The sequence below is a fragment of the Paroedura picta genome, chromosome 7, assembly GCF_049243985.1.
Source record: "Paroedura picta isolate Pp20150507F chromosome 7, Ppicta_v3.0, whole genome shotgun sequence".
In the NCBI taxonomy this organism is placed as follows: domain Eukaryota; kingdom Metazoa; phylum Chordata; class Lepidosauria; order Squamata; family Gekkonidae; genus Paroedura; species Paroedura picta.
Window position 1 is genome coordinate 123066148 of NC_135375.1, and position 15915 is coordinate 123082062.

General features: G+C 52.3%; 1 protein-coding gene across 2 annotated transcripts in view; it reads left to right on the plus strand.

Annotated features, from left to right (window-relative positions):
* The window catches only part of CFAP91 (cilia and flagella associated protein 91), a 29154-nt gene extending 14568 nt beyond the window's left edge, over positions 1–14586 (plus strand). For both annotated transcript variants that reach the window (XM_077346291.1, XM_077346292.1), the window contains exons 10-17: positions 40–182; positions 1843–1959; positions 2784–2855; positions 5302–5448; positions 7204–7425; positions 8714–8862; positions 12331–12422; positions 13668–14586. In XM_077346291.1, the coding sequence (XP_077202406.1) occupies positions 40–182; positions 1843–1959; positions 2784–2855; positions 5302–5448; positions 7204–7425; positions 8714–8862; positions 12331–12422; positions 13668–13906 (1181 nt within the window). In that variant the 3' untranslated portion in view covers positions 13907–14586. The remainder of the gene's footprint in view (positions 1–39; positions 183–1842; positions 1960–2783; positions 2856–5301; positions 5449–7203; positions 7426–8713; positions 8863–12330; positions 12423–13667) is intronic.
* Positions 14587–15915: the final 1329 nt, after the last annotated feature.

Consider the following 15915-nt stretch of genomic DNA (forward strand, 5'->3'; position numbering starts at 1 on the left):
CTCCCCCCCCCCCCCATGCTCGCCTTCCGCCTTCCTTAGGACTGCTGGAGCTGGAGGCCTCTCTCCCGGACTCCATCACCGAGCCCCGAACGGAAGCTCCAAAGCCCCGTAGCCTCACCACGAAGGACGGGTTCACAAAACGGAGCGCCAGGCTGGAGATGGAACTGGCACAAGTCTACCAGGTAATCTGGGCTTCCTGCCGGGCTGTTTTGGCTCTCGGCGTCTGATTTCTGTCCCTGGAGTAATTCCCACCCACCCACCCCCTTTTCAGGCCTCACACAGCTCCCAAACCCCAGCGGGATTTGTTCTGAGAATATTCAGAAGCATGTCTGCAAAAGGAATACAGCTGTATTCAGAAAGCAATCCCTGGGCTGGGTCACCATTGTGCTCCCTTCATCCAAGAGCCCTCCTTTCCATTATAATGGAAAGGAGGGCTCTTGGATGAAGGGAGCACAATGGTGACCCAGCCCAGGGATTGCTCTCTGGATTCTCTAGCATGGACTGCATTACTTTCTACTTTTCTAATTCCATTTTTTTGCACAGTTCATAATTTATTTTGCATTGTGTCTGATTCTTGTGATCTCCTTCATTTATCTCTCTCCCCAATGTGGACCCAAGGCAGCTTAGGAAATTCTGCTCTCCTCCATTTATCCTCTTGACAACCAGCTTGTGAGTCAGGTTAGGCTGAGAATGTGTGACAGCTTCTGTGGTGGGCGGGGATTCGAACCTGTCTCTCCAGATCCTGAGCTAATGTTTTAATATCTGCTATCAACAAACCGGAGATATTTCGGCATTGCTGGGCTGCGCTGCCATCTGAGAGCCGGCTGGGTGTTGTGGTTAGGAGTAGCGGCCTGTAATCTGGTGAGCTGGGTTTGATTCCCGCTCCTCCCCCCCATGCAGCCAGCTGGGTGACCTTGAGAAGAAGAGAAAAGCGGCATCTAAGAACCAACTCTTCTTCTTCTTCTTCTTCAGTAATCTCAGGGCTCTCTCAGCCTCCCCTCCCTCACAGGGTGTCTGTTGTGGGGAGAGGAAGGGAAGGCGCATGGAAGTCACTTTGAGACTCCTTCGGGTAGGGAAAAGCGGCATATAAAAACCAACTCTCCTTCTTCTTCAGTAATCTCAGGGCTCTCTCAGCCTCTCCCACCTCACAGGGTGTCTGTTGTGGGGAGAGGAAAGAGAAGGCCAATGTAAGACTCCTTCGGGTAGTGAAAAGCGGCATATAAGAACCAACTCTTCTTCTTCTTCTTCTAAAATGTGGGGAACAGAACAGCAGCTGTTCTTTTGGCCTCTGACTGCCTTATGAGGTTCAGTCCAGTTAGAAGGGCCAGGCAGTAGCCAGAGCAAGTGCCAGAGCAAGTGATCCTGACCTCACTGAACCGATGGTCTGAACTGGTGCAACTGGTGCATGGGTCTCCACTTTGTGCAAGGCTGAACTCCCCTCCCCCTTCCCGAGTATTTGGACCCTGTACATCCACGTCTGATTGCCATGAAAAAAATGAACTGTGGCCACCCACTGCAAAAACTGAGGTATGTGAGGATTATGGTCAATGGGGGTGGGGAGAGAAACACATGACGTTGCTGTATGCTGGATCAGACCATCCGTCCCTCCAAGTCAGTCTTGTGTACTTAGCCTGGCAGCAGCTCTTCAAGGTCTCAACTGTCTCAGCGGTTCTTCATTGTCTCTGGTCTTTTGGACTGGAGGTGCCGGGGATCGAACTTGGGACTTCTGGCATGCCTGGCAAATGCTCTGCCACTGAGCCCCAGCCCTTGCCAAAGAGAGGGTGGGGAAAGACCATTGAAGCCGCCCAGCCAGGTTCCTTAGCCACGACTTGCCCCTTTCAGATCCTGCAAGACAAGAAGACGCAGGTTCCGGAACCAAAGAAGCCGCTTCGTTTCCTCCAGAAGGTCTCCAAAATGATGGGTCGGGCTCCAACTCCGTCGTTGGAAGTGCCTTCACTGGTACGTCTCCCGTTTCTGGCAGGTCCCAGCCTAAAGTGACCCCTGCTGGTAATGTTACAGGAGTCGTGGGCAAGGAGATCCAGAAGGTGTCTATGGGTATCTCAAGCCCTTTGCTTTAAAATTGAGCTCTTTAAAGAAAAAAACAGCAAGTAATAATGGGTTGTGGTATGTTAAAGGGACTTTATTTTCCTGGGCTCCGAGATCACTGCAGATGGGGACTGCAGCAAAGAAATTAAAAGACGCTTGCTCCTGGGGAGGAAAGCTATGGCAAATCTAGACAGCATCCTAAAAAGCAGAGACATCATCCTGCCAACAAAAGTGCGTTTAGTCAAGGCTATGGTCTTCCCAGTTGCAATGTATGGCTGTGAAAGTTGGACCATAAGGAAGGCCGAGCGTCAAAGAATTGAGGCTTTTGAACTCTGGTGCTGGAGTCCCTTGGACTGCAAGGCGAACCAACCGGCCAGTCCTAGAGGAGAGCCACTTTAGTGTACTGGCTAATAGCAGCAGTCTCTAATCTGGCAAACCAGGTTTGATTCCCCACTTCTCCTCCACCCCGGACCAGGCCCAGTTCCCTCAGAGCTCTCACAGCTCCACCTCCCTCACAGGGTGTCTGTTGTGGGGAGAGGAAGGGAAGGCGACTGGAAGCCACTTTGAGACTCCTTTGGGTAGTGAAAAGTGTGGTCCAAATAACCAGCTCTTCATCTTCTTCTCCTTTGAGGCAATCATGGAGCTATCTTGCAGATCCACTCCTTGTTCCATTTCCTGCATGCCTTCCTGAAAGAAATCTGTGGGTGACAAACGATTCTTCTCTTGTGTTTTGGCAGGAGGAGGAAGAGCGAGAGCTGGCTGTGATTACCCTGCAGAAGATAATCCGAGGCAGAGCTGTCCAGAACATGGTATCCTTTGGCTTCTGTCCCTTCTGGTATCGGACAAACCAGCGGCAGGGCTCTGTGTTCTCTCCTCACTGTGCGCATCATGCAGGGCTTGTGCTGGCAACCAGGGGATCATCTCTTTGGCACATGGCTCCAGGCTCAAGAACAGCGGCACTGGGATTGTTGCATCCCGCTCAGCCTCCCTGCCAAGCCATGGCTTGCCTAAATGATGCTTCAGAACCTAAAGCACAAGTTGAACATCCAGGTGGGCTTTCGTGGTACACCTGAGCAGCGCTTCAGTCTCTTGGTGCCTCAATAGGGCTTTGGAGGCCAAGTAACATCCCGAATTATGGTTTGTCTCTTCCACTATACCCCCTAAGGACCCGTCAGGTGGATCGATAACTGGTTGACAGATTGTACCCAAAGGGTACTTGTTAATGGTTCAGCATCCTCTTGGAGAAGACTGACAAGCGGAGAACCCCAAGGATCTGTCCTGGGGCCTGTGTTGTTCAACATATTTATAAATAATTTGGATGAGGGATTAGAGGGGATACTTATTAAATTTGCAGACGATACTAAACTGGGAGGGGAAGCAGACACAACTGAAGACAGCAACAGAATACAGGATGATCTTGACAGGCTCGAGAAGTGGGCTAAACTGAATAAAATGAAGTTCAATAGGGACAAATGTAAAGTTCTGCATTTAGGTACGAAAAACCAAATACACTAATATAAGATGGGGGAGACTGTCTTGGCAGCAGCATGTGCAAAAAGGATCTAGGAATCTTAGTAGACCGTACATTGAACAGGAGTCAACAGTGTGACTCGGTGGCTAAAAAGGCAAATGGGATTTGGGGCTGTATCAAACGGAGTCAGTTCAGGCAACCTTTCAGTCCACCGTTAATCTTCCTTAAGCGTGTTTCCGGCATGATGTCTGAACTCAGTCCTCGTATCTATATTTATTTAATCGATTCTTTTGAAAAAGGAGGGGCTAAGTTATGGCTGCCCAGATCTCCATGGACTACGGTTCCCATGAGCCCCAGCCTCATAGGAGTTGTAGTCCATGGACATCTGGAGAGCCACAGTTTGGCCATCCCTGGTCTATGAAGAGCCCTAACTGCATTGTCTGTTTTGAGAACAAGGACTTTAGACCAGGAGCCTTTTTGCTTCCTCAGAGGGAGACCTCGATTCGATTCCAGAAGCACCTCAGAGACCCTATGGCAGGGGGAGTCAAACTGCGGCCCTCCAGATGTCCATGGACTACAATTCCCAGGAGCCCCCTGCCAGCATTCGCTGGCAGGGGGCTCCTGGGAATTGTAGTCCATGGACATCTGGAGGGCCGCAGTTTGACTACCCCTGCCCTATGGCATAATGATCTGAAATTGTGGTTCCTAATATACACTTCCCTGAGCTGATTCCCTGGAGGGGAGTATTGAAATTGAATAAATAATGTTTTCAGGATATGAACTTCGGAGGGTCATCATCAGAGCCTGTCAAAGGGAGTGTTGACTCTCAGAGGTTCATTCCCCCGAAAGTCTTGTTGGTCTCCACAGGGATCCAGGCTTCGAACTGAGCTGTTCTGATGCAAACCAACCCTGCAGAACTCTTTTTGAAGAGGAGACTGGGGTCGGGAGTCTGCAGTTAATTCCCCACGAGCTGTTGTCACGCACCACTGTTCTCTGGGTCATTCCCCGGTCTTCCTTGAGATTTGATTTGTGACTACTTTTTAGATTTAAAATCTATTTGTGAAGTCATGCTGCCCAGGAGGGATCCCCCCCCCCACAAACACACACTTTCTCGGGGCTACTGACCCTTTATGGCAGGGAAGGCCAAACTGTGGCTCTCCAGATGTCCATGGACTACGATGCCCTGGCAGGGGCTCATGGGAATTGTAGTCCATGGATATCTGGCGAGCCACAGTTTGGCCACTCTTGAACTAGACTGTCTGCCTTGCACTTTTTCCTCAGTCCAAAAATGGTTTCTTTGGCTACCATTTGACAAAGTAGGAAAGCAGGACAGGTACGTTGAGGTAACCATGCAATCCTCCTGCCTGCTGGGATGCAAAGCAGACTCGGAAGCCATTTGCAACTGAGGAAACCATGCTGGGGGAAGAGTTAGTCTCCTCCTGTGTCCCCGAGTCACTCACTGCATCTGTGTTTTGGAGAGAAATGCCGCGCGAGGGCATCTCATCCTCTCTGCTTCCCTGCATTGTGTGTCTGGGCCCGGACCGGGAGGCCATTCCAGATGTGCTCAAAACACACAGCAGTTTTTGAGACTTCATGCTCAGACACAAGATGGGTGCTGTGAACCCAGGACCCGCAGCCCCTGTCTGGTAGGTACGGCTTCCCAGACAGTCATGGAAGCTGCGATGTGCAGGGAACTGATGGCAGAACGGGGCGAGGACATAGAGTCGCCCTTGCTTGATGGATGCCCTGTGGATGCCCTGTGATTCCTTATCTTTCAACACAAGATGTTCGAGGGGAAAGAGAAGCGCCTAGAATTGATCCAGGAGCTGCGCACCACTCATGCTCTCCAGGAAGATGGGCAGAGCTTGAAGAAAGCCGAGAAGCAAGTGACGTTGGCCTTGCAGCTACAGCGCGACTTGCACGAGCACAAGGTTTGGAGGGGGTCCACGGTCCACCCCCCCCCCGTCCTATTTAAAGTCCCTCCCCCTGCATTCTTCACATCTGTGGGGCTGAGGGCGGAAGAGGAGCACCCCTCTAGCTCAGGGACGACGTCTGCCGCAGAAGGGCGAGGGAAGGGCCCAGGCAAATGGGGCAGGGAAGGAAGGCTGATGGGGTGGGAGGGGGAAGCTCTGGTGGCCGACCAATGGCCATTTGTGGGGCGAAAAAGAGAGGCGGTCCTTTGCAGTTCTCCAAGGCGGGGGGTGGGGTGGGGCTAAAGTGACACACATGTGCCCAGTTATTGCAGCTGACAAACCAGAACTGGGTCCTGAAAGAGGGTAGCCATTGTCCTTTCTTTAAATAAATATGAATTTGGAAAGGAAATCATGGGAATTGTAGTCCATGGGCATCTGGAGAGCCACATTTTGGCCATATACTTAACAAGCTTACCATACATTGTAATATTATTTGGTACCATGTTTAATAGTATTCATTTTGGATCTATTTAGGCATTTTCTGTTTGGAATACAGAATACGCCTTAGAACATTTTGGCCACTGGTGAAGCCCCACCACCCCCATGCAGGCCATTTAGTCCCACCCCCTGCTCAATGCAGGATCAGCCTCCAGCATCCAGGAGAAGGATCTGTCCAGCCACTGCTTGGAGACGGCCAGTGAGGGGGAGCTCCCCACCTCCTCAGGCAGCCCATTCCATGGCTGAACTAGACTCCTAGAATCCTAGAGTGGGAAGGGGCCATGCAGGCCATTTAGTCCCACCCCCTGCTCAGTGCAGGATCAGCCTCCAGCATCCAGGAGAAGGATCTGTCCAGCCACTGCTTGAAGACGGCCAGTGAGGGGGAGCTCCCCACCTCCTCAGGCAGCCCATTCCATGGCTGAACTAGACTCCTAGAATCCTAGAGTGGGAAGGGGCCATGCAGGCCATTTAGTCCCACCCCCTGCTCAATGCAGGATCAGCCTCCAGCATCCAGGAGAAGGATCTGTCCAGCCACTGCTTGGAGACGGCCAGTGAGGGGGAGCTCCCCACCTCCTCAGGCAGCCCATTCCATGGCTGAACTAGGCCCACAGAATCCTAGAGCGGGAAGGGACCACCCAGGCCATCCAGTCCCACCCCCAGTGAGGGGGAGCTCTCCACCTTCTTAGGCAGCCCATTCCACTGCTGAACTTCTTCTGAGATTTTTCTCCCCTGATATCTAGCTAATACCATTCTACATGTAGTTTAAACCCAATAATTTGCCCTATGTAAATATAAGCTGCCCACATCCTAGAACCCCGTCTGTAACCTCTCAGATTTGGAATTCAGTGAAATCTGCCTTCCCCTTTTTTGGCTCAGCTCTGGGTAAGAAGCTTTGAAATGTAACCCGTCTTCTTATGGATAGAAGCAGAATGACACGAATGCTCATTAGATAGGATGGCTTTCCGAGGGATGCGCCATGTGGCTGGAACTAGCCAAACAACAGGGCCCCTGTTCCGTGAAGTTACACGCAATGAGAAGCCCTGTGATTTCGTGATCCGTGGCTTGCTCTAGTGCAGTCCAAGAGGTTTTAATCGCCATCTGGCTGTTTCAATGGGATGCCTCCCCACAGAGGGGTTGGTGCCCCTGCCACCTAAGCCCCCATAAATGGCAGGTGGGTCAAGCCTGGCACCCCACATGCTGGCACCCAGGGCACCCTTGGCATGAATGTGGGCTGTCTGGTGTAATCCTGTACGATTCGTCTGCCTTTGCCCTCAGGTGTCCACGATGGAAAAGCATTTGGCTCAGGTGGAAGGCAGGGCCATTGCAAACCTCTTGGACTTCTTGTCCAAAGAGCTCATTCGGCTCCAGGAGGAGCGGCGCATCCATGCGTTTGCGATGCTGGCCGAAAGGCAACGGCGGATGCGGGAAGCGGAGGAGAGCGGCCGCCGGCAACTGGAAGAGAGGCGCCGGCGGGAAGAGGACGAGATCTTCAAACAGGCACGTGGAGGAAAGGCCGTCAGGAGCGTGCCTGATGACCTGGTCACTGGCCAATCGTGCTTGGCCCGTATAGCTTTGCAACAGAGCCAAAAGGTGGAGTTAAACTAGCTGCCCTCTAAGTAGCCCTTCTCACACTGAAGTGGCTCTTCCTCCAATGGAAGAGCTACTTGAGCCGAAAGCAGACTACTCAGTAGTAGAAAGTACCGTCAGATCTCAGCGGCTTCAAGGGGTTTTCAAGGCAAGAGTCATTGGGAAGTGGTTTGCCATTGCCTGCCTCTTCCCAGCGATCCTGGACTTCTGGGGGGAGGGTGTTCCTGCTCCAGGGCTGGCCCTACTTAGATTCTGAAATCTTACAAGATCAGGCTGGCCTGGCCCAGCCAGGTCAGGGCTGAAGACTCCTTAAACTGTAGTTATACTTGAGCCAAAGTGAAACCAATCTGTTCCAAATAATATATTTCCGGTAAGGGCTTGGAGGAGGAGCTTAAGTGCCACTCAGCGCTTAACACCCACTCAGGGCGGCTGTCCCACCCCTGAGTGCCTCATCCTCTAACCGGCTGGCTTGTCTGTCCAGCGGCCAGCCAATCGCTTTCTGTCCTCCACCCCTGACCGCCCCCTCCTCCGTCCACTTCCCTCTGAGGCTTGGAGGCTGCAGATCCCTGCCGAGTGAGAGCTGCCCCTGCTGGTGAGTTCCCTAACAGCTGCCTGCAGCCTTTCCAGGTCCTGCATGGAGGGGGAGGCCATCCACAGTTCTTCCACCCCACCCCCCAAATCTAGCGCCCGTTGTATTCCTGAATGCACCAGGCTTGGGCCCTACTGGTTTAATAAATGAACACACAAATAGACTATGCTTATCGCAGAGATAGGATCAGGGTAGGTGTCTCATGTTTGGTGTTTTTGTGGGATAGGGGAAAGTAAGGAGCCAAACAGCCAGAAGGCCAAGCGGCCGTCCCCAAGAATCACGGACACGACGCAATATCAGATTTCTGCTACCCTTTTTATTCTGCAGATTGAAGCAGGCCCAGATCTAGATTTTTCTTTCATGAGTCAGAGACACCTGAAGACTGTCCCCTCCCCTGTGTTGAGAAAACTCAAATGTGCTGGCAAAAGGGGGATCCTCTGAGTAAGACCCAAGAACTTTGCATATGTCCACAAGTGAGCTCTGCCAACACAAGCCGTCCACCTGAGGAAGCCGCAGGTGGGATAATGGGTGTGGCACCGTTGTCCAGAACCACAGAACTGGCTGCAGTGCAAAAGGATCTGAGGCTAAGATGACCGTTTCCCCTCCTAGGTGGTTAACATACACCAAAAGACGGTGGACTCCTACCTCGAAGACGTGATCTTGAACAGTATGGAGACAACGGCTGATGAACAAGCCAGAGAAGAGATTCAGAAAGTGGCCATGGAAATCAACGATGTTGCTTATGAAATGGAAAAACGGTAGGGGCGCTTTCCGGGTGCAACCAGATATGTAAAAGAAGGGAGTTCGACTTCGTGGCCTTTTGAACAGTTGGTCTGTGCTGCTGGAGAAAGAGCCTGAGAATATTCCTTGCTCTACCTAAAGGCCTGGCTCTCAGATCCCCTTCCCAAAAAGAGACGTTTGCCTTTCTGTGGATGACCTGAGGTGGATGCACGAGCCCTTCCTCACGCGATTCTCTTGTAATTACCAGCTCTTCTCCCATCTTTTTCCTCAGGAATATTTTCCCTCAGATTCAGCCTTCCTTTCCTATTCATAGAATCATAGAATAACAGAGTGGGAAGGGACCTCCTGGTCATCTAGTCCAACCCCCTAAACTGCAGGACACGCACATCCCTATCACTCATCCACTGTCACCTGCCACCCCCTTGAGCCTTCACAGAATCAGCCTCTCTGTCAGATGGCTCTCCAGCCTCTGTTTAAAAATTTCCAAGGATGGAGAACCCACCACCTCCCGAGGAAGCCTGTTCCACTGAGAAACCATTTTAACTGTCAGGAACTTCTTCCGGATGTTTAGACGGAATTTCTTTTGAATTAATTTCATCACATTGGTTCTGGTCCGTCCCTCCTGGGCAAGAGAGGACAACTCTGCTCCATCCTCTATATAGCAGCCTTTTTAGTATTTGAAGATGGCTATCGGATCCCCTCTCAATCGTCTCCTCTCCAGGCTAAACAGACCAAGCTCCCCCAACCTTTCCTCATACGTCTTGATCTCCAAACCCCTCACCATCTTAGTTGTCCTCCTCTGGACACGTTCCAGTTTGTCTACATCCCTCTTCAACTGGGGTGCCCAAAACTGAAGACAGTACTCCAAATGAGGCCGAACCAGAGCAGAGTAAAGCGGTACCATCACCTCCCGTGATCTGGACACGATACTCCGTTTGATACAGCCCCAAATCCCATTTTCCATTTTAGCTGCTGAGTCGCACTGCTCTCATGTTCAATGTATGGTCTACTAAGGCTCCTAGATCCTTTTCGCACATGCTGCTGCCAAGACAAGTCTCCCCCATCTTATATTGGCGTATTTGGTTTTTTTCTACCTAAATGCAGAACTTTACATTTGTCCCTATTGAACTTCATTTTATTCAGTTTAGCCTACTTCTTGAGCCTGTCAAGATCATCCTGTATTCTGTTGCTGTCTTCAGTTATGTTTGCTTCCCCTCCCAGTTTAGTATGGTCTGCATATTTAATAAGTATCCCCTCTAAACCCTCATCCAGATCATGTATAAATAGGTTGAACAACACAGGCCCCAGGACAGATCCTTGGGGTTCTCCACTTGTCACTCTTCTCCAAGAGGATGCTGAACCATTAACAAGAACCCCTTCCTAGCCTAGACTTTCACCTCTGGATTCCACATTTGTCCTCGCTTCATTCCCTTGGGTGACTTCTTCATTTTAGAAATTATTGGACTTGAGGCCACAGACAGCTCTGTGAGTGATGTCCTCACAACTTGCTCAGGAATATCCCCCCTCCCATCATTTTAGCCTCCTTTCCCCAAATTTTAGTTTATGCCTTTGTTTCTGTGTTAGAAGTAGGTGGACATTAGTTCTCCTTTCATTCTCTTAGGGAATTTTCTGCATTTAAACATTGCCGGGGAGGCAGGAGGCAGATCTGTCATTAGATGCTTAGTGTTTTTTTCTGGAGGGAATATTTGCTTCAGTTTTTAGTCTCCTTTCTTGCTGCAACACCCCCAACCCCCATTTCTAGTTAACTCTTTAATTTCTGGGCTGGAAAGGGGTGGACATGTATAGTTGCTTGTTCCCTTCGGTCACTTTTCCGGTTTAACAAAAAGAATGAACCACCAAGAAGCTGGCGGGAGCTGCCTCTCTCGCCCCATTTCTGCTTTGGCAGCCCTCTGTCCTGCCTCGCCAGGCTCTGCCCCACCCTCAAGAAGCTGCTTATTCTGTCCGCACCACAGCTGCTTCTCAGTTACTTTAGTGGAGTGTCACAGGCAGGGGTGGCTCTCCATGGACTACAGTTTCCACGAACCCTTGCCAGCATGTGCTTGGACCAGAGGAGGGGGGAAGACAGCTCTGGAAAAGGGCCCCGCTCCTCCCCCCTCCCCCCGCAAAAAAGAAAGAGGAAGGGAGAAATCCCCGCCCAGCCTACCCCCCACCACCTCCATGCAGGGCTTGGTGAGGTGCCCCCTTCCTTTGTCGCCTCCTTCACACAACGTGGGACTGGACTGGGCACAAGAACGCCTGTCTGGGTGTTGCCCTCCTTGCTCCTGCCCTTTCAGCTGGAGATGCCGGGGGATTGAACTGGGAGCCTTCTGCCTGCCAAGCTGATGCTCTGCCACTGAACGAGGGTCTCAGGTTAAGGTCTTTCCCATCCCCTCCTGCCTGGACCTTTTAACTGGAGATTCCAGGGGTTGAACCTGGGACCCTCTGTGTGCTAAGCTGATGCTCTACCACTGAGCCAAGGTCTCAGGTCTTTCCCATCCCCTCCTGCCTGGTCCCTTTAACTGGAGATGCCGGGGGATTGAACCGGGGGCCTTCTGCATGCTAAGCAGAGGCTCTGCCACTGAGCCACAGCCAGGGGGGGGGAGCAGGTGTGTGCAAACTGCTGTCAAGCTGCAGCCAACTTGGCCACCCTTTTCAAGGCCATGGAGAAGCAGAGCTGGTTCACCAGCGCCTTCCTCGGCAGAGGCTTCCGTGGTGGCCTCCCTTCCACATGCCAGCCAGCCCCGCTCAGCTTCTGAGATCTGACAAGATTGGGCTGCAGCAGGCAGCCGTCCCTCCTCACCATCTAGCAGCACCTTAAAAAGATGTTTTGGTACAACCAAAAGGCTGGTGCGTGGACTGGGGTTGACTCTGTCAGCTTGGTCAGCGCAAGATTGGGGGGGGGGGCATTAAGGCCAGCACCAGAGTAAATTTTAATTTTGGAACATGCCCCGAAACGTTGCATGCTGTATCAGATGAATGCAGCCACCATTCTGTAAAAAGAAAATAGATGTTCCTTTGATGTATTCTTCTAGAAAACCAGTGGGCATGGAGGCCTCCATGTCCTCAAGTAGGGTGCCAGCCTCCAGGAGAGACCTGGGGATCTCCCAGAATTACAGCTCTTCTCCAGGCTACAGAGATCAGCTGTAGCCTGGAGAACTCGGAGTGTGCACTCTGGGGTACTGTGCCCCCGCAAGGTCCCTATCTGGGCCCCACCCCAAAGTCTCCTGGATTGGGCACCCCTCCCCCATCCCCCACCAGTGGCCAGGAGGGACCCGTCCGCTCTGTCCCCAACCATACCCAGACCCTTGCCGCTGCATTCGGCAGGGAAAGTACCCGCCAGGGATCTGAGCCTGCTTCCTTGAGAGCGAGTGTCGTCCGGCCCTAAAATCTCTCTCAAGTGACAGGTGCAAAGTTCTTTGTGGACAGCAGAAGATGCAGAAGGAAAAGGGACCCAACAGTCTTAACACTCCTGCTCTGCCTTGCAGCCGAACACGCCTGCAGTCCGAAGAGATTGTGGCCGAGCTGGTTTATCGCTTCCTCATCCCAGAAGTGCAGAAAATGTCCATCAAGGAGAAAGGTGAGAAGTCTGGATCACTTCCCAAAATGTCACCCCTCTTTCCTCTGAATCCCTGGCTGTGAACTGGGCTCTGGGGCAGGGTGGGGCAGAGGCAGGAGCCCCACAGCTTTCGAGGCACATGAAATAGCCTGAATGAGAAGATTTGTCTTCTGCCTGGCTGGGTCTGACGCTTGGATTAGAATCACGGATTAGACGGATTAGACGCTTGGATTAGAATCACGGAGTTGGAAGGGGCCATACAAGCCATCTAGTCCAACCCCCTGCTCAACGCAGGATCAGCCCAGAGCATCCTAAAGCATCCAAGAAAAGTGTGTATCCAACCTTTGCTTGAAGACTGCCAGTGAGGGGGAGCTCACCACCTCCTTAGGCAGCCTATTCCACTGCTGAACTACTCTGACTGTGAAAAACCTTTTCCTGATATCTAGCCTATATCGTTGTACTTGAAGTTTAAACCCATTACTGCGTGTCCTCTCCTCTGCAGCCAACAGAAACAGCATCCTGCCCTCCTCCAAGTGATAACCTTTCAAATACTTAAAGAAGGCTATCATGTCCCCTCTCAACCTCCTTTTCTCCAGGCTGAACATTCCCAAGTCCCTCAACCTATCTTCATAGGGCTTGGTCCCTTGGCCCCAGATCATCCTGGTCGCTCTCCTCTGTACCGTTTCAATTTTATCTACGTCCTTCTTGAAGTTAGGCCTCCAGGACTGATTGTAACCATCACCAAGCACAGCTCCCTTGCAGGGCTGGCTGGGGTCCAAGGACGGCCCTGGGACCTCCTGCCTGTGCTGCAGACGCCCTGCCCCCTTCCAGCCTCAGCTCCTTTCAGCCAAAGAGAAGCTGTTCCCCCAAATGAGAGGGAGACTCCTAAGCGACTGCCAGAAGGAACCTTGGAAAGCACAGATGGACCATTGGTCAGCTTGGTGTGATGGTTAGGAGTGGCAGCCTCTAATCTGGCAAGCCGGGTATGACTCCCCACTTCTCCTCCACAGCTGGGTGACCTTGGGCCACCAAAGGATTGTAAGCTTAGGCAGATGGGGAGTGGGTGGGCAGGAAGAGAGGTGCCAGTGTGGGTCTCACAGGGTGCCTGTTGTGAAGAGAGGAAAGGAAGGCAATTGTCAGCTGCTTTTGGTAGAGAAAAGCAGGGTCCAAAAAAGGATGTGTCCTTCTACTGTGTCCGAGTACGGGGGGAGTCAGGGGCCCCTAGTCCCACTGCCGGCCCCTCTCATCTCTCTCTTTCTCATGCAGTGAGGCAGGCCCAGAGGAAACACATCAACGCCGCCCATCAGATCATCCACGGGAGTGCGCCAGCTGCTGGGGGGATGCTGTTTCTCAGAGAAGCAGCCAGCGAAACGGCCGAGGTTGGTGGCCCGAGCGCTCCCTGCGAGGCCAGCGCCCAAGATGTGCCGGAGGGGCCAGACCACCCGCCCGCTGCTGCGGCTGAGCCGGAACCGCCACACGGAGGACACTGCGATCACGACCCCTGACCCCCGCCCGCCCAACAGCGGCTCAGGATTGAGCTCGTCCGTGACCTTTGGGCCCAGTCCAGGACCAGGGAATAGAAGGAACTCTGCCCCAGATCGGAGAACGCCGTGAGGAGCAAAAAAGAAAAACTCCTTCCCCTCTGCTTCTCTCTCAGTCCCAGACATTTCACGAAAAAAAGCTCAAAGGCCCATTTTGCCACTCAAGTAACTCCCACACAGTTTCGGTGTCCTCCCTCACTTCTTGGGCCAGCGCATGAGTAGGGTTGTGTGCTTCGGCGCCCGAAGCAGCCGCTCACACACGAAACAGCCAGCTGCGGCACGGCTGCTTCAGGCGCAAATGGCCGCTTGGGCCACCAAAGCGCACAACCCTAAACATGAGTGAACTTCTTTGCCCTCTGCAAGGAAGCTCTTCTAGACCTGGTTCATTTAAAAGAACAACATCCCACGGAACAAGAGCTGCTCGACAAGCGCAGCGAGGGACACTTCAGGAAGCTCCGAAACAAAGTAGCTGTGCCTCACCCTGGCCAGGCAGCCGTGCATCTGCTTGGAAGGAGGGGGGCTCCACCAGCTCACCGAAGGCTGGGAGACTACTCGCCTCATAAGGATGCTCACCCTTTCGGTTTGTGCCTCAAAACACACTGATCGCTCCTGTGTGCAAAGAAATAAAGCCAAACTGCTAGCAATCTGACTGGACTGGTTTTCGTCAGCAACGGGGTCTGCAAATTACAGTGCAACCCACCAGCGTCTCAGGGACTCGTGCAGAGACAATAACTAGCCACTGTGGGGAGCGCTCTACAAAGGGTGGGGCTCATGGGTACTACCACCACCTCCCCAGGGTGACGAGTCTTTTTCAGCGTGGTGCAGTGGTTAAAGAGCAGTGGCCTCTGATCTGGAGAAGCAGGTTGGATTCCCCACTCTTCCTCCCCAGGAATTAGGCTGAGCCCAGCCTGCAGAGTCCGAGATAAAGGCACATCCAAAATCCAACAGCCAGTTGAAGATTCTAAGAGAGCTTTATTCGACAGAGTCCACAGAACGCTAAAGCAAGCCAAGCTCTTCCTAAGCAAAGATCTTGATAATAACAAAGTTCAAAGGAACAAGCAGGGCAGTTATAGAGCCCACCAAATAAGGGAGGGGGGCACATAGGCATTTCGGCGGGAGAGTGGAGGACTATCGGAGGTAGGTTGATTCCCAAGCGGCCAGATGGCCCGGAACCTTCTCAGGCAGTTGGCCCTTTGTTGAGACTTTGAGTTGTCTCCGCAAGGACACTTACAGTAAGACTGATACATTCGAACGGAGCCTCTCCCGCTGGGAAAAGAAGGGAGGGTGAGAGCTAGTCGACAGGTCTATTACTTTATGGCCTTGGCCAGGGATGGCTGGTGAGAAACCTGAAGGCATGCAAAAACTAAACTTAGATGCCATGAATTGGGGTTCATGACAGCAGCCAGCTGAGTGACCCTGGGCTGCTTGCAGTTCTCTTAGAGCTTTTTCCACAGTGCAGTTCTCTTCGGGCTCTATCAGTCCCACTAACCTCACAGGGTGCAGGAAGAAGAAGGGAAAGGTTTTAAAAGTCACTTTGGGACTCCTTAAAGTAGTGAAAAGCAGGGTATGAAAACTCAGCTCTTCTTTCTGCTGCAAGGCATCTTGCCTGACTCTTCCTGCCTCCCTCCCAGGAGAAATCACATTAATGGCTATGTCATTCCCACTGTAAGCAGGAGAAAAGGGACAGTGCAAAAGTCGTCAGAGAGCAGCTCTGCCTGAACGTCTTCCAGGGAGAAGCAACTGCCTCCTCCTGGTTCCCAGGTCACCCTGCCCAGAAGGGAAAGCTGACAGTGAATTCTGTTGCAAGGGCCGGATCGCATACAAACATCACTTTGACCGTTTATGCACTGGAGGTTTCATGCCAGGCTGCAGGCTGGAGTTTTAGTCATGGCAGGTTGCCCCACCTCTTCCTGCACCGACATGGGGGAACATTTGGCCCGGTGCACCTCATCCGCCCTCGATTTGTGCTCCTG